The 26,716-nt window shown below is 39.1% G+C and overlaps 2 protein-coding genes across 6 annotated transcripts in view; one reads left to right on the top strand and one right to left on the bottom strand.

Annotated features, from left to right (window-relative positions):
- Positions 1-20,450, top strand: part of HPS3 (HPS3 biogenesis of lysosomal organelles complex 2 subunit 1) — a 37,795-nt gene extending 17,345 nt beyond the window's left edge. Inside the window, exons 7-17 of one of the 2 annotated variants that reach the window (XR_003315634.4) lie at positions 1,231-1,385; positions 3,393-3,501; positions 5,537-5,718; positions 6,831-7,011; positions 7,917-8,150; positions 9,410-9,595; positions 9,941-10,129; positions 11,351-11,458; positions 15,010-15,216; positions 16,290-16,384; positions 19,595-19,693. Coding sequence is in view for 1 of the 2 variants with exons in the window: in XM_026497255.4 (XP_026353040.2) it covers positions 1,231-1,385; positions 3,393-3,501; positions 5,537-5,718; positions 6,831-7,011; positions 7,917-8,150; positions 9,410-9,595; positions 9,941-10,129; positions 11,351-11,458; positions 15,010-15,216; positions 16,294-16,384; positions 19,595-19,722 (1,770 nt within the window). In the remaining variant the exon portion in view is untranslated. Of the gene's footprint in view, positions 1-1,230; positions 1,386-3,392; positions 3,502-5,536; positions 5,719-6,830; positions 7,012-7,916; positions 8,151-9,409; positions 9,596-9,940; positions 10,130-11,350; positions 11,459-15,009; positions 15,217-16,289; positions 16,385-19,594 lie in introns of both variants that reach the window. The other variant, XM_026497255.4, reaches the window with a different exon arrangement.
- The window catches only part of CP (ceruloplasmin), a 58,576-nt gene continuing 41,531 nt past the window's right edge, over positions 9,672-26,716 (bottom strand). For 2 of the 4 annotated variants that reach the window (XM_057315794.1, XM_057315795.1), the window contains one exon: positions 21,238-26,438. In XM_057315794.1, coding sequence (XP_057171777.1) covers positions 25,951-26,438 — 488 coding nt within the window. In that variant the 3' untranslated portion in view covers positions 21,238-25,950. Of the gene's footprint in view, positions 10,127-13,900; positions 14,006-20,785; positions 26,439-26,716 lie in introns of those variants that run through there. The other 2 variants (XM_048216042.2, XM_026497254.4) reach the window with 2 other exon arrangements.

Below are 26,716 nucleotides of genomic sequence, written 5' to 3'. Positions count from 1 at the left end.
ATGCTGGAGTGAGGGGTGCATAATAGATTGAGGTAGGTTCAATCTGCATTTGAAATTAAATCACGTTGTAGGTCTTCTCAGAGTCTCCTAAAACCAGGGGGAAGGAACAAGGAAGAGAAGAAGGGAGATAAGAAGAGAGATGGGCAGCTAGCTGGTGGGGAATGCTGCCCTTGAGACCAGTCCTCCTGAAGGTGGCAGAGGGAAGGTCACACCTCATGGTTCCCTCTCTCCTGCGACTCTACCATTCTGAAATGCTAGATACCACCAGAACCAGCACACGTTTAACCCTCTTGCCGACTCAGACTTTGGGAGCTATGGCGTCTGAGAAAGATTTCACAACCTCAGAATTTGGTCCAAAGTGTACATCTTACGTCCCTCTCCTCTGAGATTCTGGCCCCTCAGCAGTAGCTAAGGCCATCTTATCTATTTTTAGAAATGAAAAAATAGATGACTGCATTGCCCCAATCGCTTTGTACAGAAGGCAATGAAGATGACCGCAGAACCAAACTAGTGTTAATGGAAGAGAGGGCACAGGCCTGGCAGCATCATTTTGCGAGCTCCCAGAAACAGCTCTTCCATTATCTTATCCACTGTCCTTAAATTAGTGCCCCCTTACAGGGACAGGAGCCTGGCTGCTCATCCAGGGTTTCCTCCCATTTACCTGACACACCCAGCTGGTCATCCATTCCAGGCAATGTTCCCACCTAAGGAGCTAACAGTCAGGGGCCATCTGAACATGCAAGCATTTCTCTTCTACACGTCCATCCACCAAGAAACCATGTAAGTTCTCTCTGTGCAATAGAATGACCATTTATAGTGTCTGATTTTTCCTAGAAACCACTTTGGGGCATATCCCTGAACCAGCTCACCGTCAGTGGGGATTTCTGTAGGTGCAGGTTACCAGCCCACAGCCGTGCTCGGAGAGCCACTCTGTAAGCCACACAGGAGTTCCCACAGCCGCGATGGGCTCAAGAGCGCCTGCCGTCTGCATCTACTCAGTCAGCAGATACCGAGTGGCTCTTCGGCGGGCACATGTGTAATAGGTACCGGGTTACAGAACTTCAAACAGGATAACCTCCTCCTTTGATAAGATTAGGAATTCAGATCGGGTTTTTGGAGGGGGGTGTGGAGGAGGGAGCAGGATTTTATCAAATAAACAGACTGATTTTTGAAGATTAAAGTTCATGTACCTTTGTTCCTTGGTGAAATTTGTGATTTTTCCTCTACTAGGCTTGCCCACCTGTCAGTATGGATGTCTGTGCTCTAAGAATACAGCTTTTCATAGGCTTGAAAGCCGTCTGTCACTTTAAAAACCACCTCATACTTTTGACCAAGGCAGACCCAGAGGCCATTCCAGAGAGAAGAGACTCACCCAAGAGGCTTCTGTAAGCATCTCCACACTTCTACACATTCATGCCAATGTTTCTGGAATGAGTTGTTACTGATATATTTTGTGTGTATGTCCTAGTTTATCTTTTTAAAAATCAGAACTTTGAATGATAAGATGGTTTGTCTATGTTTTTTTTTTTCCCCCTGGGGAAGGAAAAGAAGATTCTAGTGATCTCCATAATATCCTTTAGAAGAGAATGAATTATAAAGTAGTTCCAATAAAAATCTGTGGTATTTTAGATAAGTTAAAGGACATGTTCTTCAGTATAATTAATAGGAAAGACAGAGCCTCTAGTGCTAATCCAAACCACAAGGCTCTTCACTAGTTTTTTTCTTTGACCTTTCAGTGGTTACATTTTTATCCAAGTATTATTTTCTGGAATCTCGATTCAAAAGAAATTAATAATGCATTTCTTACTTAAAGCCCATTCACGATGTATAGATATGTGCTGATCTTCCTTAAAATAAAATTGCATTTTGATAAGACTAATCTCTGGTTGACTCTTGGATTTTCTGCTTTTACATTGTTTGGACCAGAACGCTTAGTTCTAGACTAGTTATGCTTCTGTTCAACATTTTCTGTTCTGTGACCTTAGTAGTAGGAATTAGATGATGATGATAATGATTTGTATGTTCGCCCATGAATAATTTAATCAGGAAAGAAATCCTTCTGGGGGAAGAGAAGCAGATAGTGTACAGATGGTCCCATACTTAGTTTGACTTACAAGCTTTCACTTTACGATGGTATGGAAGGCAATGCCCGTTCACTAGAAACTGTGCTTCGGGTTTGGAGTTCGGATCTTTCCCCGGCTGGCAACATGTGGTATGATATTCTTGGTGATGCCCCGCGGTGGCAGCTCCCAGGCAGCCGCGTGGTCACAGGCGAACAACCAATACACTTACATCCATCCTGTACCCATACAGCAGTTCTGTTTTTCGCTGTGTACAGTATTCAATAAATCACATAAGATAGTCAACACTTTATTATAAAATAGGCTTTGTGTTAGATGATTGCTAATGTAAGTGTTCTGAGCCAGTTTAAGGTAGGCTAGGCTAAGCTATGATGTTTGGGAGGTTAGGTGGATTTGATTTATGCTATTTTCAATTTTTCGTGGGTTTATTGGGATGTAGCCTCATCGTAAGTCAAGGAAGAGCTGTATTTCTAGTCAAACATCGGTTTTTAGTTTTAACATAAGGTTTGCTTTTTCAAATTTTTTTGTGTGCCTGTGCTTTGTCCCACCAACAGGAATAATCAGAGGTTTATTTGGGTAACCGGTCACTCTGAGTGTGCACAGAATGATCTGGGACTGACTGATTCTAAAAGCTTTCTGGCAAGAGGAAGAACAATTGGCAATCTTGCAAATTATTGACATTTTTGTCATTAGACATTTTTAAAATTTCATTTTTAAATGATTTTAAAAAAAAATTCTCATTTGAAAGTTTCTTTGGTCAGAGGTCTACATTTTAAAGATTGTATACTAAAGAAAATGCATCAAATAGTGAAAGCAAGAGGTAAGATAGTACTTGAAGCGGACCCATGGGTATTTGTGTCTTCTGCATTTTTCCAGCAGCCCTGAGTGTTTTGCCTAGTGTTCTGTTGCAGCTTCTGGTTAGATTGGTGGCATAAGGCATGCTGGTCTCCTGAAGGCCATGTGCAGGAGACGTAGTGGGCACAGGCTCTCTGACAGCCAAGTCTGTCTTCCTTTTGAGGGGTCTTGCCTAGTCTTTGAGCATTTTGCCCATTAAAGAATTCCTGTGGAGTACATTGGAAGCAATTGGTTTATCAGTACGTGAAAGCTGTTGAATTTTAAATGCCGTAGGCCTATGTAGCATTGAGAACTCATGTTCTATAAAAATTGACTAGTACAGCGAGTCATTGAAGAAAATACTAAATGAAAATGATTGCATAGTTCTTTTTAGGTATCTAACATTTACCATTTAAGATTGTCATTTATTAATACTGTGTCTTATCTTGCGATTCTTGTCTTTTCTTTTGCTTTTAGTTCTAGAAAAGGAACCAGTGGTAAGCTTAAAGCACCTCCTGTAGCTGAGGCTGGGTGGAATTTGTATATTGTGGATACGATCTCACCAGTGCAACTGTACAAAGAAATGGTACTCCTTTCAGACTTCTAATTCTTATTTGTAGAAATTTAGGGTCAAAGTAATGACCAGATACTGATTCTAATCATCACACATTCAGAATGCCACAGCCAACCAGCTTTCACGTTCCGTCTGACAGTAGAGCGTGTATCTTTCGTCACCTGCTCATTTTCGCAGCTCCTGACATTTGAGGAGCCAGTAGAAATTCACTTCACTAAAATAAGACTTCCTTATTCATACCCACCCTCCAACGAGCATTGATGAACCCGTCGAAACATAAACAGCCTTTGACCTTTATTTCGAACCCTAGCAAAGAGTACCAGGAAATGGAGCTGAAAGAAATCTTAGATCATTTATCCCCGTCTCAGTCTTTGAAATATTAGCAGATTGTCTCAGGGCCCAGCGCACCTGCAGCATTGTCCTGTGGGCAGTGGCCCAGAGGGGGGCACCCACCTTCCTTTTTTAAGAGTGACAGCTGCCAACTCATCACTGACAATTTTTTTTAAGTCTTCATTCTGAAATAATTTCAAACTTACAGAAAAGTTGCAAGGATAAGAATAGTAGAAATAAAACCCTGTATATTCTCAATACAGATTCACCAATAGTCAACATTTTATCTCTTTTGGTTCTCTTTCCCTCTCTTTTTTGTACTCCTGCACTTTCTAAACACACACACACACACACACACACACACACACACACTCCCCCCAACCGACACACTGAGATCCACTGGAAGGTAATTTGCATGCATCAGAGCTGAATGCCCCTAAATACTTCATTGTATGTTTCCTAGGAATCCGAGTATTTGTTTACATCACTGCAGTACCGTCAAATGCCTAATATATTTAACATGACACATATTCCAATGTTGTCGGTTGATTCAGTAATGACCTACTAGTATCTTCCTTCTCCAGTATAGGGACCAGTCTAACATCAGGTAGTGCATTTAATTGTCATGTCTCTTTGGCCTCCTTTAATCCAGAGTAATTTCTTAGCCTTTGTTTTTTATGGCATAGACATTTTTTAAAAGATTTTATTTATTTATGTGACAGAGAGAGAGAGCACAAGCAAGGGAAGCGGCAGGCAGAGGGAGAAGCTGAGCAGGGAGCCCAATATGGGGCTCGATCCCAGGACCCTGGGATCATGACCTGAGCCGAAGGCAGATGCTTCACTGACTGAGCCACCCAGACACCCGGCATGGACATTTTTGAAAATAAATTTTTGCCCCTCCACCTTTTTAAATTCTTTATTATTTTTTTTCCCTGTTTAGATTCAGGTTATGTGTGTTCATTCTCAGCCAGAATATTGCGTGAGTAACGTTGTGTCCTTCTCGGGGAGTTACATCAGGAGGCACGTGATGCCTGTGCCCCTCATTGATGATGTTAATTTTGATCATCAGTTCAAGGTTTTGCCTGGTTTGTCCCTGGCATTTTAATGCCAATAATTGTATCAGCTTTGCCCTGTCCTTTTAATCTTGCTTAATTGCCAGTCTTAAGACTTCATCTAGTTGACCTGCTTGCTGGACTCTGAAAATACTGATTGACTCAGATAAGCTAGTGGTAATTTTAATAAGCTCACTGTGGGTGACAGAAATAGACCAGGTAGAAACTGAATTTGCCAAGCGAAACTTCAATAAAGGAAGGATGCTCAGTCTGAATTTAAGAAAGATGTAAATCACAGAACTTAAAAAAGTTAACTGTTTCCCATGTTTGTTAGCCTTATTGACACGTGATCAAATTATTGCTAAGTTAACAGTGTTATTAGTATCACAACGTTATTTCTACCTTGTCTAGTGATTAGCACTGTTTAACAAGGGAATGCTTGTAGGTATTAATCACGTATGTATTAAACTGGCTCATGGATTGTGGGGGAAAAGAACACCTCAGCGAGGCCGTATCAGAATGCTAAATAACCAATTTTTAGTTTTTAGGATTCAATGTGTCTAAACATGAACATTACTAACAAAATATATAGATATTCTTAAGAACCAGGAAAGTTCTGGGTGTCTTTCTGCAGCAGCATTAGCCGTTGGCCTTTTTTGTTTCAGGTAGACTACAGTAATACCTACAAGACAGCAAAAACCCAGAGCTGCATCCACCTGCTTAGCGAGGCTCATCTGCTAGTGAGGGCTGCCTTGATGGACGCCCATCAGCTGGAACCCGGGGAAAAAGCAGAGCTTTTGGAAGCATTTAAAGAAAGCTGTGGGCACCTTGGAGACTGCTACAGCAGGTTGGTGAGGCTTCTTGGGAACTTGTTAGAGAAGCCATCTCGAGCTTTGCGCGTAGGTACTAGCTTTCCATCTCTGGTAGCTAGCTGATGAATGGGGGAACGCATGACGGGAGGTGGCCCATTTATTCATTGATTCCATAAGCATTTGTTGAGCACATACTGTGTGCCAGGGACCGTGCTAAGCTTAGAGTCACAGAGATGAACATGACTGTTTCCTGCCTGCAAGGAGTTACAGTTTTTTAGACGAACCATGAATCTCCAGTTCAGGAGTCTCCCTCCACTTAATTTAGGAATGAAATTTCTTTCAGGTCTTCTGGGCCTGCTCATGACCATGAAAATCTCAGAGACAGCCATTATTACTAGTTTCTTGCCTGTTTTTTTGTTTTGTTTTGTTTGTGTTTTTTTTAAAGATTTCATTTATTTATTCGAGAGAGAGAGCGAGAGAGAGAACAATGAGCGGTATGAGGGGTGAGGGACAGAGGGAGAAGCAGGCTCTCCACCTAGTGGGGAGCCAGACGCCAGGCTCGATCCCAGGACTCCGGGATCATGACCTGAGCCGAAAGCAGAGGCTTAGCTGACTGAGCCACCCAGGCGCCCCTAGTTTTTTGCCTGTGAGCCTGAAGAGAGAGATACTGTTTGGATGGTCTGTGACTTTAATCTTAGTAGTCAGTGCTTTTATGATTTCAGAAAAGGCCTGGGATGAATAGTGGGTTTTATTTTTGAGAACGATCTCTATAGATTTTTTGGTATATGATCATTTCAAAGGCTTGCTTGACCCATAGGAATGATTATAAATCAATACAACAGATTTTTCATGCCCATCAACACCATTATTTTAGAGCCACAGAATTATAAATCCTAAAATTCACTTAATGAATTATTTTTCTGTTTTGATTATGAGCAGGCAAAAAGAAACTGTATGAATGAGAAGGACTTTACAGAATCAAACTTAGGAACTTGTTTCAACTAATGGTTGTAGAAGAGTATTTTGAGATTTATGTCATCCAGAAAGCATTATCTGTTTTATTATCAAATGTGTTAGATATCCGGGCTTAAAAATGACAAATTTGAGGGTTTTTTTTTTTTTTTTTTTTTTACTTCCTTCCCTTTAGGCTTGACACCCAGCATTCCCACCTTGCCTTGCCATACTATAAGATGTCTGGTTTATCTATGGCCGAAGTTCTAACCCGAGCGGACTGGGTACTAGAGGCTGGATCGCAGAAATATGAGAGGGGGTTAATCTTTTACATTAATCATTCCCTTTATGAAAATCTGGATGAAGAATTAAGTGAAGTGAATATAGTTTTCTATTTACTTATATTTGACCTTCCTAACTTTTCATTTTAGCAATTTATTTTATGTGATACTGTTTACAAGTCAGGTTCCAAATATTTTTCTTTGGTATTATTTTCTTCTTTTCCTAAAAAGGTAATGAATGTGTCCTTTTCTTCATTAATAATCCTAGAATTATAGCTTGGAAAAAATTATAATCACCTTCTCCTCCTTTCTCATTATATAGATGGGGGAATGTGGTCCATTGTGGTTGAGTGACCTGCCCAATGTAACAGGAGCGTATCTTTAGACGAACGACACACCCCCCAGGACCTTGCCCCCCTTCTCATCTGCAGCCCTTTGCACAGTCCTAGTTCTCCCAAATTCCAAGTGTCTAAAGCTTCACTTATGAAATCCTGGCCCAGTGACCTTAAGACATTGTTAAGGCTTATTTTTAGCCCCTCATGTATTTTTAAAAAGAATTGAGTGCAGATATGCAAAGCTGAACATTGTGAGACCAAATGTTTTAAGGTTTTGAGAGAAATGAATTTTTTCGTATAAATTACCTCATTAAGTATATTTTGTACTAAGCTGTAATTTTTAAGTGTACTTTTAAGTGTAATTCAATCAAATATTTATTTTCTTCTTTTGAACTCTTGTTAAAATTAGAAATGCTAGCCACACCTCGGTACATATTTTCACTGCTTTTTCTTCATTATAACTCAGCAAAGAGATCACTTCAGGTCATCTCAGGTCTCCCACATTATCACCATGAACTCGGTCTTTTTTAATCCGAATGTAATACTTATAATTTTGTCGTTTGGAAGTTTGTATCTTGGTTTTGTATCTCTTTTTTTCTTTTTTGCTGATTTTGTTGCTTTCTGTTGGTTAACTGACCTTTTATTTCTTATTCACGTTCACAAAAGGAATTAGCAGCAAAAGTGGTTCATATGTTCCATGTGGCTGAGCCAAAGCAGCTGCCCCATATTCTCTGTAGTCCTTCTATGAAGAATATTAACCCTTTAACTGCCATGAGCTATCTAAGCAAGCTGGATCCTTCTGGGTTTTCATCGATCTTGGTGACATTGACCAAAGCAGCAATGGCTCTGAAAATGGGAGATCTTGACATGCACAGAAATGAAATGAAAAAGCATCCAGAGGTACAGTGCCCTGCTTGGTTTTAATAGTAGGTTGAAATGGGACCGGGTAGTCCTAAGGCGTTTAGTTGTCTTCTGGCTGCTGTCTAGTTCATTTCTTCGTAGTCATAAAGGAAAATAGACTTAATCTTAGAAAAGATTTGACCCAAAGTGGGAGTGCTTGGGCTTTGGATCTGGTAAATGAAAAAGAAATAAGAATAATCACTGGTAGCAATGGGTATCCAAAGATCTCTTTGTGTCAGCTACTTTCAGAGCACAGTACTCGGAACTAAAGAATGTACAGGCTCTGCCCTGTGCTGACAGTCTAATCTAGCATGAGGGATATGGTATGTCCACGGAAACAGAACGGAGTGCTGTGTATTCAAGTACAGCAAGTGGGATGCTAACCAGGAGCCTTAGGAGTCTAGTAGTTGAAGAAATGGCCTGCACTTGAGAAAATCACAAATTACATTGTGGAAGATTGGTATTTGAGTGATATAGCAAAGAAAAGGTAGCTTTTCCTTCAAAGAGAGCCCATTTAGGGTCATGAGCCGAAGATGTTAATCATTAGAGGAGGAAATTAAAAGGTAATGTTAATTGAGCACTTATTACATCCCAGGTCTATTGTAAGCCCCTTGCATATGCTGTCTTATATTTAATTCTTGCGACAATGCTGTAAGTTAGATACTACTACTATACCTATTATAAAGATGAGGGAACTAAGACAAAGAGAGAATCAATGAGTTGTCCAAGATCACATAGCTGGTGAGTGTTCGAGCCAGGGTTTGGAGCAGGCAATATGGCTTCCGATCCTGTGCTCCTATGCTGTTGTTTTGTTACCTGTGGTCAAATGCCCACAGTATGACTTTAGTTTCTAAAACAAGAGAGCAGAAGTGCTATATCGTTGTACAAATGACATGTGTTGTTATGATGAAGAGAGCAAGTCAACACTGAGGTGCCCTCTGCTTTGAAGAGTACAATTTTAGAAAGATGAATTTTCTTAAGGTATATTCCTTTTATATTCTTAAGGTATATTATTTTCAAACAAGTAGACTTAAATATAAAGATCTCTACAAAAATAAGATATCCTGATGCTTAATTAAATATTAACTTCTTCAAAGGCAATTAACAATGATGTCCTTCTTAGAGTGAGAGCTTTGTGGTTAAAGAAAAAATTGAGATTGAAGTATTAACAGCTTAATCATGAACCTTGAATGCACTGGCATGTATGTTCAAGATGAAAGCAACGTACATTTTGATCCAAATTTCTTGTGTATCTGAAGATGAAGTTGGTATGCGGCTTCATTCTGGAACCTCGGCTGTTGATTCAACAGAGAAAGGGACACATTGTCCCCACTGAGCTTGCAGCACACTTGAAGGACACTCAGCCCGGACTGCTCGTGGCTTCAGTTCTGGGCTTACAGAAGAACAACAAAATTGGAATCGAAGAAGCAGATTCCTTCTTTAAGGTTTGTCACTTTCAAAATGCAGTGGTTCTGGATAGGCTGATAAAATTGGTGGGGGACAGGAAGCAGAATAAGAGACTGAGTTTGCATTTGTTTATTGAAAAAAAGACTTACACATACCAAATTTATAAAAGGACACATTAAAAGACTGTATCTAGAAAAATTCCATTCATGCGACCTAGAATCTGTTTTCTGTTCAGATGTCTCAATCTACTTCGCTATGGCACGAATGCTAATGATACATGTTTAAATGCATGGCCCATATGATGGAGTGCTGATCAGACTAGCTGTAACTTGATTGGTACTATATTGATCTGGGATACGGGGGCTTGTTTCACTGTTTTCAAGGTGCTTTGTGGTAAGGACGAAGATACCATTCCTCAGCTCTTGGTAGACCTTTGGGAAGCTCAGCTCATAGCAGGTCTCCCAGATGTGGTTCTCCAGGAACTCTTTTTCAAGCTCACATCGCAGTACATCTGGAGATTATCCAAGAGGCAGCCCCCTGACACCATACCATTGCGAACATCAGAGGATCTGGTGAGAGAATAGAATAATACGTTAAATTAAACTTATACACTACACACTGCAGTAATGTACCTTGTGATTTTTAATGGCTTAGAATCAAACCTAATTTATATTACCAGGTATCTTATAAGCAGGAATTAAAAATATACTTAAATCTTGTCCATGAGTAAAGTTCCTTGCATTTTGAGTAATTTTGTTTTGTAAAGAATGTGTCCTGCTGCTCTTACATTACGTACTTGCAGTGGTACCTCTGTGGACAAAGCATAGGGGAGGGGCTTTCCCCAAAACATGTCTGTACTCCCTCGGGGGTTAGTTACAAAGTAGAACACAAGAAAAGACCCATTTGCAGACCTCCCTGGTGGAAGAGGAACTGCAGAAGGCTTGTGGGAGGGAGACTTCCTTACTGGACTCATTTCCTGTCAGCTGCACACATAAGAGCTCTTCTGTAGCCCTTGCAGGAGTCCTAACAACTCTGCTTTACCACTTTCTGTCCCCGTCTCCCTCTCGCTCTTTTTGCCTCTCATGGATGCCACGCCTAATGTGTGTTTACTGGAAAAGTTACTGACTTCTTGACTAAGGGGGCTTTAGGGGAATTGTCTTGAGAACTTACAGAAGAGATTTTGCCTAACAAGGAAAATAGTAGCAATACAAGTTCTAATATTACTATTAACTTTTTCTGAGTAAAATTACCCGAAAAGCAGTATTGCTTTTTTTGCTAGAAAGTGTTTCTTTGCCGTATTTTGAAATTTAAAATAGAAGGAACCATCGGGGCACTTGGGTGGCTCAGTCGGTTAAACATCTGACTTTGGCTCAGGGTATGATCTCAGGGTCCTGGGATGGAGCCCCCTGTTGGGCTATGTGCTCAGCAGGGAGTCTGGAGTTGGCTTGTCCCTCTCCCTCTGTGCCCACCCCCTTTGTGCACATGCTGTCTCTCTCTCTCTCTCTCTCTCAAATAAATAAAATCTTAAAAAATAAATAAAAAATTTAAAAATAGAGAAATATTTAGTGCATTTGCTTTCCAGTTTTGATACAGTTTCATTCAGGGAGAGGCAGCAAGGCTGAGACTTCTCCAGGGGCATATATTCTAAAAGACGTTTGTTCCCATTCCCAGGCAAGTGTATACTAACTCTGTGACATGGCAGAAGATTAGCAATTGCTTGTTCTTTGTGGAATGGATGAAGAGACTCTTGTTTTGTTGTATTTTGTTTATGATAAATTTCTTTTACATTTTAGATTAATGCCTGTAGTCATTATGGCTTAATCTATCCTTGGGTTAATGTCTTAATATCATCCGATTCCTTAGCGGATAAAAGTTATACAGAAGACCTTTCAAAATTACAGGTAAATAAAAATGCCTCTTTTTTAATGTATATGCATATTACAATATAGTATCAGATTTAAATTTGGTAAAACCTCAGGCGTCCTGTTAATCTAGAGTGTATACTTTTTTGGTCGGGGTGGGGGGGGAGGTAAAACCACAGTTAGGCATACTCAGGAGCTCTGGAGGACATTCCCGCCTCCGCCTGAAACTGCTGAGAGGAAGGCTGGCGGCTCCCGAAGGCTGGTTTTGTTGCCTAGAGAGAGAGTGAGTTCACCAGGTCACCTGACTGTCATGCCTCATTTTCAGGGTGTGCTTGGAAACACTCGTGAAATGGAAATACGGCAAACGTTTAGCGGTTTTTACTGATGGAATTTATTTTTTGTTTAGTGTTCATTCATATATGTTAGGCCTCTAGCCCAAGCCCACCACTGCTGTCTTACAGAAAGTAGGTTAAAGTAGCCAGTTTATCTGGCTCCTGAGGAGGAGTTAAAAAAAGAGTATGATCAGAAAATGTAAATCATCCTGCAAGAATTCTGACTGTGACAGTGTTTTGACCGCAAACGAGAAATAAAGTCCATCTTTGACTTGGTGGCCCAAGCTGGGCTAGATGTGGAAGTGATTTTATTTGACGTAGTCCTGTGGGCCCAGGACTGCATATAACCCCCACTCTGCTTTGTTTGGTCTGCCCAGTGTAGTGCCAACACATACAAATTGAAATTTCAAATGAATAATTCTGAGTTTCAAGTTTTTTCTTGAAAAATTCGGCAGAACTGGTAACCCTGAGCTTTCACTGCCTCTGAGACCTGAGAGTTGGAACGAACTAGTGGCTCCCCTCTGTGGTCAGTGCTCACGTTGTCCCGTGTGCCACCCTCTGGGTCTTCCTGGTCCAGATACAGTGTCTGGTGTCCATTTTCCTTATACCCAGCTGCCTTCATTCATTTCTATCATCCGTTTTGGCCTCTTTAGGCTTTGAGTTTGCAACCCCTGATTTACACTGGGAACTGGCGTAAGCGTGGTTACTGCTTATAGAAACCAAAATGTCACGTTGGGGATGGGGTCAGGAAGAGAAGCTCCAGAGCCCATATGGCTTAGACTCAGCCTTTAGACAGGTCTGAGTTGTAAATCCAGGGATGGGGTTACTTACATTCATAAAAAATTGCCAGAGAAAATTCTTGTTGGTTCACATCTCTAGTACCCTTATGGGACAGAGGCTTCTTAGGGCTTAGCCTCAAACACATTCATTCAACAAATATTCCTCAAGCATGTGCTATGAATGTGTTCTGTGGCGTTGGATAAGCCAGGCAGGGCCTTGCCCTCTCAGAATACATGTATTAATTACATATTTAAAATCACAATTGTCGCTAGTGCTGTTAAATCTCACCTGATAAAGCTTAAAAGCATATTTATAATCACTGCTCGAAAAAGTGTAATTGAGTGATCTTTTAAAATTCATTTTAAAGTATTTAAAAAGAATACATTCTTCTGGGAATCTTTGCTGTTAAAGAATAGAAATGTAGTCAACCTATACTTTTAAGAATTGTTTTCCTAATTATATCTTTTTCTAGATTATTGGTGGGTTGAGTCATTAAGTAAAAAATAACCACCAAGAAATAAAAAGAACCTCATTTGTTTTCACCTAGAGGAAGAGGAGGTTCAGAATTACCTGGAGAACTTTCCCAAAATTGTGTGATTCCTCTCTGCCCCGCATCCCACCATCACCACACAGATTTGATATGAGTGTCTGTTTCTGGTCCTCAATCACTGTATTAGTATATTTGTACCAAACTTAAAATAAAAACAACCTATAAATCATCTAATGTCAAAAAGCTGCTATTTGGAAAGACACCGTCACTGGTAAATGCCCTGCCTTTTGTCATAATCGTCCTGGTCCCCTCCCCCACTTCCTTGCCAACCACCACTCCTTAGATTGTGTAGGTGGAGGAGACAGTCTGTGGATTCCAGCCCGTCAGACTCGGCTGAGAAAGAGGGCTGTAGATGACAGAAGGAAATCAATGTGCATGTGTTGGGTGTGGAAAGGAGTCCATTTCCACTACTGAAAACAAAGGGAGCACTCTGCTAAGAAGCAGACAACGTCAAGAGTAGTTTAAAGAGTAGTAGTAACCTTTGGAGCATTTTAAATTCAGTGAAGTATGTGTTGTCTGGTGTTTCTTATTTTTAAACTTTTTGATGGTATGGATAAAACTGAGTAAAAGTTCATGGGTAATCAATTTTTACCAAGCTTTGAGTAGTTTCCTTTAACCACGGTTTGGGTTACCCATGCCTGGCTCCTCCCTACCCTGCCCCTTATCCAAATTAACCAAAAGTTGAATATAGAAATAATCTGTGTTTTCTTTCATGTGGGAGATCCTACAAGTGGAAGATTATCATGTTTGCTCTCTTGTTGTCAGGAAATGATTCAAACAAAGAGGACTATTAAACTTGCAGGAAGGAAAGGGACCAACCTTATACTCCTAGCCATTCCCTGGTAGATATTTGGAATAAAATAATCACGCTGACTGTAAACGAGTAGATCACATTCCATATCCTCTTATGCGTCTGAGAAGATGCTGTAGTAAAAAAGATACAGGAAGAAAAAAAATCAGGATACGACCATCTCATCTTTATCCAGAAGAAAGGGAAAGCAGGGATTCTTCTGGCGGTAGAATCAAAAGTAGTATTTATAGTTTAAATATTTAAAAGCAAAATACTGGTAAAGTTCTGAATACTCAAATACTACTATTCTGTGTCTTTCAGTGTGTGGCAAATAGTATTGATACAAATTATTAGGTTATTAACAATTGCTTTAGTTTTCTTAAATGTTAAATTTTATTTTTGGCTCATATGTAGTACATGCTTATTATAGAACATTTGGAAGATACAGGTGTGAAAAAATAAAAAGTAGTCTTTGTCCTTCCATCCAGTGAGCTGACCTCTGTTTCAAATTTCATTGCTCTTCCAAAAGCATTTCTATATGTGCATATACCTGCGTAGATTTTACAAAATTGATCCTGCTCTGAATATAATTTTGTATTGACATTTTTTACTCATCAGTCTGTTATGAACATTTTCTCACTAACTAGCCTTTGAAAACAATTTTGATGGCTATATAATATCCCACCATATGACTGTACCATAATTTACTTATCCCTTGTTTAACATAGATCCTAGTTGTTCAATATTACAATTACTCCTGAAATGAAATGGACATAAATCTTTGACTACAATGTTGATTATTTCCTTAGGATAGAGTCCTAAAACATTCCCATTGGTTTTAATTTGCAGTCTATCCAAAGCAACTAAAATCATGTTACTTTAGAAGTGATTCCTTTCTATTAAACAGATTTTTATTCTTTAAACTGGAGGTGGTTTCATGATTATTTAATACTTAAGTCAACTTAGACTTATAAATAAATATTGTATGCATGTGCTCTAAAACAGCATTCATCTTTTTGTTTCCTTTTTTTTTTTTGGCAAGCGACGTTTGGTCTTTTTTCAAAAAATTGTATTCTAGGTATTGTGCTTTAGTTTTTTGGGTGCCTCATTTTGTAACATTTCACTTTTCTGTTCATAGTCTCTTCTCTGTGGTCCTTCATTTGACATAGCTTCCATTATTCCATTCCTGGAACCACTCTCAGAAGACTCTATAGCCGGCCTCAGTGTCCATGTTCTGTGCCAGACACGTTTGAAAGAGTATGAACAGTGTATAGACACACTGTTAGAAAGATGCCCAGAGGCGATCATTCCATATGCCAATCATGAATTGAAAGAAGAAAATCGGGTACGCTTTTCAGCTTATGTCTTTAGGCTTGATCAGTGATAATCAGATTTGATAATCTTGTTGCCTTATCTGCAAAATGGGGACAACTTCACAGGTCTTGGTGGGTCAAAGGCAGAAATAATGCTTAATATGTTATATGCTTTGAGTACTTTTAGAGGGTATTAAAATGAATGGTGATTGTGTGTTATCGTCATTAAAAACCTCTTGCTTGGAAATCAAGTGAGATATTACCTGAAGATTTGGGAAGCAATGTATGAAGGAAAAATATTTTCTGGGCTATATGGTCTTTAGCTTAGAAATTAGAAGAGTGTAGGGGCGCCTGGGTGGCACAGCGGTTAAGCGTCTGCCTTCGGGTCAGGGCATGATCCCGGTGTTATGGGATCGAGCCCCACATCAGGCTCCTCCGCTATGAGCCTGCTTCTTCCACTCCCACTCCCCCTGCTTGTGTTCCCTCTCTCACTGCCTGTCTCTATCTCTGTCTAATAAATAAATAAAATCTTTAAAAAAAAAAAAGTTCAGGGGCGCCTGGGTGGCACAGCGGTTAAGCGTCTGCCTTCGGCTCAGGGCGTGATCCCGGCGTTATGGGATCGAGCCCCACATCAGGCTCCTCCGCTATGAGCCTGCTTCTTCCTCTCCCACTCCTCCTGCTTGTGTTCCCTCTCTCGCTGGCTGTCTCTATCTCTGTTGAATAAATAAATAAAATCTTAAAAAAAAAAAAAGAAATTAGAAGAGTGTAAACTTTAGTACTTCTTCCTCCCTCCCTCCCTTCTTTCCTCCCTTCCTTCCTTCTTGTCACCTAACAGATGATAATAGGACATGTCTATGTTCCTTCTTGAAAATAGCCAAGTACATATGTACAACATACGTATCATTAGATTTTCAAGTTACAAACCTGATTTATGTTATAGTTTAAACAGAAGCCTGGCTGCTGATAAAACTTCTGTTGTAACAAAGTTTGGCACCTTAACCAACATGCTGTATTTTTGCCCTGTGCTTTCCTGCACACTCTTATTCTCGTTAGAAATTTGAATGTAAAATGCCCCAAACTTAAAATGTATTCATTTTTTCCTAAGATAGACTTTGTGGTGGAAAAAGCTGCTGCCTGAACTTTGTCACAGAATAAAATGTGGTGGAGAGAAAGGTCAGCTTTACCTGTCGTCATTAAAAGGTAAAATGCTCTCTTTTGCTTGATTATAAATTTGATTCTTAATTTTAGTTTCCCTAATTTGCTGAAGCCTTGCTTTCTCCAATTTTTTCGTGAGAATCTCAAATGAGGTGAAGAGGATCATAGCAGAATCATCTCAAGAGCTTACTTCCGCATTGATATGCTCCCCCATCACACTGGATAGTCATTTATCTCTTCTAGCCATAAAGCTGATGTTTTTAAGTCAATCTTTTCAAACACTTAACAAATTATCATAGTAGAACTCACAACCTCAGTATTTTAGAAACTCAAGACCTCAGTATTTTAAAAACTTGGATAGCCATTAATAGAATTACATTTTTAATTGATCTGAGTGCTTAATCTGTTGCATACAGGAAATTAAGATTATTATTATTATTATTAATTATAACCGTAAGCAAGTATTGAGGAATAACAAGGCTCCCCAGGATTTAAAAGTTGAGTATCTATAAATTATGCAGTGTTTTATAACATAGGTATTGTTTGAATTTGCATAATTCATAGTCCCTTATAAATCCTGATATATGGTTATCAATTGCTCTAGTCTTATGTGTTAATATCACTAGATAATTGTTGGCCTGAGGACAAAGGGTGTGGTTATATTGATTTCAGTGTGCATAAAAGATTAGGAATTGACAGAGCTGGAATTGTTTTCCAGCTGACGTGATCGGTTTTTAAAGTGTTAGGCGGAGCCAGTGGCCCTTGGAGGGTGTTTTTCTGAAGATGCCCGTCTAAGTAAAGTTGCATGCTTGTGGCCGGGAAGATGCGGTGACTTGATACTGACTTTTTGTCCTACCCATGTCCCCGAGTGAATTTTTGGTTTCCAGAAGGTGGAAACATCGGCTATTTGATTGCCTTGTCCCCCTTGTGTCACGTTGATCGCACAACTCGTGTGGGTGGATCACTTCGCAGAGCAGCTACCCCCGTCTTCAGAGCTCAGCAGCAGAATTATCTCAGTCAGAGGACTTCGTCCTTTCCTCATGCACATCCAGCCCTCTCTATCCCTAACCTCCCCATAATCATTCCTCCAAAGGTTCCATTTTCCTGTATCATCAAAATATGTCGGTGCGTGTGCCTACCCATGTTCATGCGTGTATGTGTGTGGCTCAGAAGACTAAGTGCTGCCTGGGATTTATGTTTACTAGACTCCCAAACCTAAAGAGCTGGTAGAGCGTTTCATTCACTTTTCCTGATTTGCCCTCCTCACCAGCAATATGCGTCTCCCTGGGAAGCATTCTCTATTGATTTGAAGGGAAGACACCTGAGTCACTTCAGGTCCATGTTCAGAGGAGCTGTGGTGCACTGAGAGGAGACCAGGACTAGAGTTGCTGAGTGACCGGAAGCAAGCCAATGTTTGAGTATCGTGAGACTAATGAGAAGCTCAGGATTGACTCTAGAATAAACATTAGGCAAAACAGTGAGATGGTAAGGCTGGAGATGGAGGTCAGGAATCTATATAATACGCTTAGGAGCTTGGATTTCTTATCTGTCTAATAGCATTTCTCAGCCCTGGCACTATTTACATGTTAGACTGATAATGCTTTTGTGTATATGCATTTTAGGCTGTTTAGCAGCATTCCTTGCTGCTAAATACCAGTAGCACTCTCCCAGTTATGATAAACAAAATGTCTCCAGACATTTCCAGATGACCCTGGGGAGCAAAATCATGCTGGTTGACAACCATTGCACTAATGCAGAGCCACTGAAACTGCGGCTAGTGATTGGCTTGTTTCCAGGAAATATTTGTTATTACTTTTGTGGTAATGAACTGTGCTTATTATTGAAAATTTTACTACTGTAGTAAATTACAAAAATGAAGTTTAGAAAGTCATTTAAAATCCCATCAGCCAGAAATAACTCTTTTCAGCATCTGATGAATATTTTCTAGACACACTGGAGGATTTAAAGTCCTCTACATATTTAAGATATCGACCTTATTTTTGGAGTTATAACCTATATTAGCCCCTCATTGGTTGGCAGAAGAGGAAAATTGGGCAGTGGCAAGATTTTTGTTGGCTCTATAACCTTGATATTGGCCCCTAACTCAGTTTTTTTATACCTAGGATACTATTTACAGCCTCCACATTTAGGCAAAATAAGCTGGTTTGATAGGGAACTATTGATAATTCACGTTTTTCATATGGGTTTTGCAAACTAGTTAGTAGTCATTGTTTATTAAGTTTCTATTAATATTTTAGGTATGCATCATTGTGTTTTATTTAATTCTTAAAGGACTCTAGAAGCTAGCAGATGGCACCACCTCATTATAGATGAAGAAACTGGGACTCAGAAGCTTAAGTGACTTTCTTAAAGTCACAGAATCTGTCTGATTCCAGAGTTAACGATCTTTCCCATGCATCACTGTTGATCCATTCATTACCTTTTAGGAATATGGGCATGTCATTCCATGATTTAGGTTGCAGAATATTAGAGAGATGATTTTGGATGGATGCACATCTGAGCAGGAGATGTTATATTTTAGTCACTCTGCAGATAGAGTAAGTGGTGGGCCGGTGTGGATCACACAGGGAACGGCCCCGGTGTTTATCTCCAACACTGTTCTTAAGTGTCACCCCCTCTCTTCCCAGCAGAGGGCAGCATGTACGTATCAAGAAGCAATGGAATCCTAAAATTACATAGTTCTCTTTATAAAAATGTTTCCTAAATCCCTTAGTAATTGAAGATGTACACAAGAGTACATTATTTTACAGTTTGGAAAAAAAATGGTCATGAAGACAGATTTGTGCTTACTAATAACATGGAAATCTCATAATAGAGAGGAACTAATTTAGGAAAATATCATCCATCGATTAATAGCACTTCATGTAGCAGTCTTTATAAATTAGCTGCAATATAGCCCTAACATTAAAGACAGTAACCATATGGCTGCATTTTTCTTTAGAGGCTAATAGAAGTATATTGAAAAATAATGACATAATCCAGCAATGAAACAGTAAATCAAAATTGCATGGAACTAATATAAAATAAACTTCAAAGCGTGTTACAAAGAATGAATAAGAAGTTGTTAAAACCATAAGCAGTCTGTGGATTTAAAAGACCCATCTTTTGTTTTCCCTTTCTTTTGTGGTGATAGCATTTTGTTGCCTGAACTAGCTTCTAATTGGTTGAGTGGTAAGAAAATTAGATGAAAGAAAGACTTGCAGTTCTAACTCAGATACTCTGTCCTACCAACAGAAACGTTGTCAGTTGTTGCTGTGGACCTAGAACTAAGGGATTTCTTGAATGTCCTCCCAGAAGATGGCACTGCAGCATTTTTCTTGCCGTATCTTCTTTATTGTAGTCGAAAGAAATCATTGACTTGACGGTTTCATTTGAAAAATACCACAATGCCATAGAAGACTGACTTTTAAAAAAAATTGAGTGTCTGGTAAAAATGTAAATAAAGGATTTTCATATCAAATATGTACATTTATTGCAGATGCTTTCAGGCTGCTTACCTTACCATGTAGTGGTATTATTAGTTTGGTACTTTATAACTTGCATCCATTTAATTGTCCAGAATGTAAAAAAAGCTACAAAATTAAGAATTTTCTCCTATGTTTCTAAAACTGGACACTGACTTTTATTCCAAGGACCATCAAATCAGTGTTGTTGGAGAAGTGACAGTCTTTTTCACCCCAAAACACAAAGAAACATTTGGTAGGTCTGTTTGAAAGAATGTCACGCCAAGTGGCCCAGAATTTATTCTTCTTGATTTTTCCAGATTTCTCAATTAGGTCACTTCTTCTTCTCCTTCTTCTTCTTCTTTTTTTTTTTTTTTGAATAATTTTCTTTGAGAAAGAGGTTAATGTTTTCCCACAGTAAAAGATTTCAAACTTTACTTTTTTGTTACTTTTAAAACTCATGCTGTGGTTTCTCCCTGAATCAATGAAGTAGAAATTTACAAAGTTAACTGTCTTTTTGTCTGGACATTAACATAATTTGTTGGATGCATGTTTTTCCGCCAAAGCCTTGCTTCTATTTTTTGTTGTTGTGTACTTTTGCTCTTTTAGCTAGAATATACGTGAAAATAAAGAAATATATCATTGTATTTACAATTGTGTCTTCTTTTTTAACCTCTTCTTAAACAATTTTGAGTCCAAGTTCAGCTCATTGATAGTGTGCTTTGACTTTACTTAAGGCTGGGCAAAAATGCTGCTCACCCAGCATCTGCCACAACTGTATTTTGAAACTTTTCTCCTGATGTTAGTGTTCATTTTTACCAGGATTTAATCTGTAGAATTGTTTGTCAATTTTGCCTTTCTCCAGTTCCAGATTATTCTCCTTTTTACCATCTCTTCAAGGGTTCACAAAATCCAGATAGATTGGCGTTATTTTAATTTTTAATTTTACCTTGTTTTATCTTATTTTATTTCATTTAAAAAATTTATTTTATTTTAAAAATTTTAATTTTTAATTTATTTTAAAATAACTTTTTACTTTCTCTACACCTTTGCCCTCATGTCCGCTGATTCATTAAGAATGGTATCAGTACCATGTTATAGGGATTGATGGGAAGCCAATGGTTGGACACATTTCAATGAATCTTAATAGCGATCCTTTAAGAACCATCAAGGACAACATCTGGTTATAGATTTTGGGGGTGGGGGTGGAGAATACAGTTTTATAAAGTCCTGGTGGTGATATGAAGGACCTAAATAAATCAATTATAATTGTAGTAGAGTCAGTCATGTGTCTGCTGATCTTTTCATATGAAACAAAATAACAGTTTCCCCAGGAATGCTTGCAAGTGTATCTTTTCAGTCTTTTTTTAATGCTTATAGCCATCCCAAGGTAAACTTTTTCTTCAGCACTTTCACGTACATTGTTATGAATCATTGTTTTTTCTTTTTTTTTTTTTTTCCACTTATCACCAATTTATTTCTTTCAGCCAGACTTGGTCTCTATAGAAAAAGAAATTTTAAAACCATTATTAAAAACAATACAGTAGTCCCCCCTTATCCATGGCTCCAGTTACCCACGGTCAACGTAGTCCAGAGGCAGATATTCCTCAGAAGGTCAACAGTAGCTTAACGCTATGTCACAATGCCTACGTCGTTTACTTCACTTTATCTTACATGTCGGCATTTTATCGTCTTACACCGTAACAAGAACAAGAAAGATCAGCATATCCTGAATGATCAGGATGAGATGTTTTGGGAGAGAGAGAGGCCACATTCACATAACTTTTATTACAGTATATTATTAAAATTGTTCTATTTTATTATTGTTCTTAATCTCATACTGTGCCTAATTTATAAATTAAACTTTATCATAGATATGTATATGTAGAAAAACAATAGTATATATGGGGTTCAGTGCTATCCATGGTTTCAGGCATCCATTGGGGGACTTGGAACATATCCCCTGTGGATAAGTGGGGGGACTACTGTATACATCATATGGTTTAAATGTATTCTCATTTTTTAATGTTAGTTATTTCGTTTAATTATTCTTGATTCATTTCTATTTTTCCATTTTGTGTTTTCTTTTTTGTTTAAAATCAATTAATTAACATATAGTATATTATTAGTTTCAGAGGTAGAGTTTAGTGATTCATTAGTTGCATATAACACCCAGTGCTCATTACATAAGTGCCCTCCTTAATGCCCATCACCCAGTTACCCCTTACCCCACACTCTTCCCCTCTAGCAACCCTCAGTTTGTTTCCTATAGTTAAGAGTTGTCTTATGGTTTGTCTCCTTCTCTGATTTTATCCCATTTTATTTTTCCTTCCCTTCCCCTATGTTCATCTGTTTTGTTTCTTAAATTCCACGTATGAGTGAAATCATATGATATTTGTCTTTCTCTGACTAACTTATTTCACTTAGCATAATACCCTCTAGTTCCATCCATGTCATTGCTAATGGCAAGATTGCGTTCTTTTTGATGGCTCAGTAATATTCCATTGTGCGTGCGCACACGTGAGTGTGTGTGTATATCACATCTTCTTTATCCATTCATCTGTCGATGGACATCTGGCAGCAATGTCCATTTTTTTATATGTTTAAAATCATATTTCATTCTAGTACTGCTTTATTTAAAGAAAAATTACTTTGCTCCCTGCAAGATCTTCATTAATTATAAAGGGGAAAAAATATATATATATATACACACACACACATACTTAACTTTATATATATTTTCTGTTGTATGTGTGTTAGGGTGGGGGGCAGATAGGAGAGAGAACGGAAAAGCTATGTAAAATGTTAACAGTTGGGGAATTTGGGTAAAGGGTTTATGGGAATTTTTTGTACTGTTCTCACAACTTTTTTGTAAGTCTGAAATTATGTCCAAAAAAGTTTAAAAATTCCTTTTCATTGAATTAACAGGTGGTTAGATATTTACCAAGCAGAGTATTAGATTGGATTGGGGAAGTTACGAGAAATACAGAATATACAGTGCCTGCCTATATGTAACTGAAAGCTAGGCAAGCTTTTTTCTTACAGATTCCTCCGAAAGGTTATCTGACTGTAGTAGAAATGTCACAGTCTAAAAAAAAATTACCTTTTATATTTATCAGAGGAGGTCTTTATTATGCTTCCTCTGGTAGGGGAAATGAAGCATTACATTAAGTATGTCAGGATATCTATGATTCTTTTCTAGTGATTTTTTTCATTGTGGAGGAAATTGCCTGCCTCTTGGTGCATAATATTGAAAAATTTTACTCTAACCTCATGTGCTCCCTTTTCTGTGTCAGGGTAGGCAGAAAATTTTCTAAGATTCAGAATTAATGTAGACTTACTCAAAGCTTTCTCGAACTTTCATTTAAAGATAACTTAGACTGGTAAACATGGCTCCCCATCTTTCTGTTTATAGTTCAAACTATCTTTTTTGTTCATTATTGCTTCTTTCAGTCTGCACGATACCTTTCCCTTTTGTAGAAGCCAGAGTCTCTTTAATCTTTTCCCCAAAGTGTGTTTTCGCTTCACATTTGTGATTCGTTCTACAGTTTTCTCTAAGGCTTTACAAACAATGTCCTGTCTCTTAACCAAGCAATCATCCCCCTCTCCTTCCAGGCTAATTCTATAGGAGGAATCTTTTCAGCGTCTGGGTTTGCAGGATTAGCCTGTAGCAGCCAGCATCTTCTGCACGTCAGGCATTTGGACACATGAATTTCCAAAATGCCTGCCTCAGTGTTTCCTCAGAGCAGGACCATCGTTTTGTGTGGTGGCTTACGTGTGTTCCTAAAACACTAAAATTTTCTTTCTCATGTTTGACTCTCCACCTTGTTCAGTAGTTACTGGCATCGAACCCGGTGGTTTATTTGTCTGTTCCAGTCTTTGGAGTTCCAGTACTCTCAGTACCACTCTTTGTAATAAAGGCTTTCAAGAGGATCGTTTTTCATGTTACCAGGTGTTTGTGTAAAACCCAGGAGCAGACGTGAAAACTGTTGTTTGCCCTCACGGTTGATCTTTGAATGACTTTTAATTTTTGAGAGATTTATTTCTATATTTTCTTCCACTTAAATGTCCCCTTTAATGCCTGTTTTGAAGAGGAAACACAAGGTGTTGTTTTCTCTACATCATTTCCTGCTGTTGGATTGGCCATCACCAATTCCAACAATTCTGAACTCAGAAGACCCAAGAAAAAAGCCTGCAACCACACAGCAAGAATTTCACTCTGTAGGACACATTTTGTGAGTATTTACCCATCAAATGGCTGTTCCTTTTTCTGTGTTTCCTGTGCTTCAGGAGGGAGTATTATTGCGGGGCTGGGGGAAACAAAATTTAGATTTTTTTTTTTTCCTGGATCTTTGCTATAGTCTGAACATTTGTGTCCCCTCAAATTCATATGTTGAAACCTAATGCCCATGGTTGACAGTAACTTGGTAGGGCCTTCGGGAGGTGATTAGGTCATGACGGTGGAGCCCTCGTGAATGGGGTTTGTGCCCTTGTCAAAGAGGCCCCAAAGAGCTAGCTTGTCCCTTCCACCATGTGAGGATAAAATAAGAAGTCTGTGACCTAGAAAAGGGCTCTCACCCAACCATGCTGGCAGCCCGATCTCTGATTAACAGCCTCCAGAACTGTGAAAATCAAGACATGCTGCTTAAAAGCTACCTAGTCCGGTATTTTGTTAGAGTAACCTGAAGGGACTAAGACAACCTCTGACAAACAATCATCCATAATACATCCCCTCACCCCTAGAAGTGCAGAAAGATATGATTTCTGCCTGATTGACCATTTGAAATTATACTGATGGGGGGAGGATTTCTTGTGTACTAGGTACGACCTAGAAAAAAGGTTGAGTGCTTTCTATTAAGAAAGAAATTAAATTCTAAATGTGTCTTTTGTTAGTCTTTCGGTAAATAACATGACCACTCCCTTGTATCAGTTTTAGGAGTAATCGCACTGCCCCAAATAGGTGTCCGTTTGTATTAGCTGAGAGACTTCCAGTGCTGTTATCAATACCAGCTCTCAGAAGATAGGCAGTATCCCACACCCTTAGCAGTAAAAAGAATTCCTATTTGGAGGTAGAGAAGGACGAAATCAGGGCAGCAAATTCGCAATGATTCGCATTGGGGGAAGTATTTAGGCAACGTACGGCATCTTAATTGTTCTCATGATGTATGACTTCTAGAACCAGCAGCCCGGTATTCACCTTTGTTTGGTAGAACCGTGTAAGTGGTCTCCATTCCAGCATGAATGTGGTCAGTCACATGGCAGTGGAGTAACCAGATTCCAGGTGTTCTTGGAAACATCTCTAGAGTTTGGTATGTCCCAGGGAAAACGTCAAAGACATCAGAACTGTAAATGCCCCTGTGCTTAATTAGAAAAATGACAAATATTACATAATGTTTATTACATGTGAGAGTTCATTCAACTAATCTTTCATCGGCCAGCTCAGAGATACTAGAAAAGTGGATGCATCTGTTAAAGAAAGAAGAGAGAGAGAGAGAGAGAGCCTGCACATTCGTGTGTCCGATACAAACAGCGATATATGTGGTCTTGGTCCTGCTAAATGCCTGGCAGTATGGGCCACCAAGTGGGTGTGAAGGGAAGATGGGAGGAGCATCGATTTATCCATTAGGACCACCTGGCACCTCTTATTCTTCAACTGCGGTTTGTCTTTCATCAGAGCACGTGAGTTACACAAGGGACTTTAGCTGTGGCCCCATTTCAGTCCTAATCTCACTTTTGCTGAACCTGTTCTGGATTAGCTGGTCTGTGAAAATTTATGGCGGGGAGGGGAATGCAGGGAGAAGGAAAGGAGGCCAGCGGAGAAGCCAGAACCAGGGGCCGTTCAGGTAGAGTCTAGACTAGACACAGAGTACCCCGGGGGTATTTCTGCAAGGACGGAATCGAAAGTCCGCTAAGAAGATAACATCTACGTAAAGCCAAACACAGATAACAAAATGGCCTTTTCTGCAATGGGCTTTGTGGTAGTTTCTGAATTTTCTACATTAACTCAAAGGTAAGAAAGAGCTCTTGACTCCTGCTGAAATTGGCACTGGGTGAGAAGCAGAAGTAGTGTCGCGATCTAAGAACTGATCAGTTGCCCAACACCAAAATGATAATCTCGTTCACTTTAGGCCATTTAAGATTCAGAAGTCAGAACAGGTAAAGGTTATAGTTAAGGTAATAATAAACTCTTGGCCCTCCTCTCTGATCCATCATTATATGAACACGCCTAACCTCTCTGCTAACGATTCTATTCAAATGCCTTGCCCGGCAATATGTGAGCAGAACTCCATGCAAAACTGTAAAGTCAAGGAAGAGCCCAATGTGTAGCAAAGGCTGGTGACAGCAATTGAAATTGTTGGGTGGCACGCTCTTTGGAAATAATTTAGTTGTCTCTTGGAACTTTGTTTTCATAAGTCTCTCTGAGGAAATATTTTCTTCCTTTGTGTTAAAACATTTTCCAAGAGAGCAAGAATAATGACCGCGGATCCGTCTTACCTGATACCTGAAGCTGTGGCCGTGAAAATGTACCGAGTGCAAGTCTATTTCATTGCCCATTCCCATCAGATACCAGCTGACTTCATCTCCCACATGCATCGTGAGGCCTTGCAGGTTTCCAAACATTCTTCCATTAATAGCTGGGGAAATCACGTGATTTTTTTAAAATTACTTTTCAGGATATTTTAAATCAGTAGCTGCTTCACTGACAATATGATTACTAGGTTAATGTATGAGATCTTTTTGAGGTAATGGAAGTTATTTCCCTACAGATGGGAAATGAATACTTTAAGGTCAATAATGTCACGCTGCTTTTCTAGTCATTTAGCACCAAAAGCCGTAATCCTAATTGTGATTTAAAAGGGAATGAGACTTTGGAATGGGGAGAGGAATTAATAGATGGTTTTTGCTTTGAATG

This window comes from Ursus arctos, unplaced genomic scaffold (assembly GCF_023065955.2).
Source record: "Ursus arctos isolate Adak ecotype North America unplaced genomic scaffold, UrsArc2.0 scaffold_20, whole genome shotgun sequence".
NCBI lineage: Eukaryota > Metazoa > Chordata > Mammalia > Carnivora > Ursidae > Ursus > Ursus arctos.
This window is presented reverse-complemented; position numbering and strand designations above follow the sequence as displayed.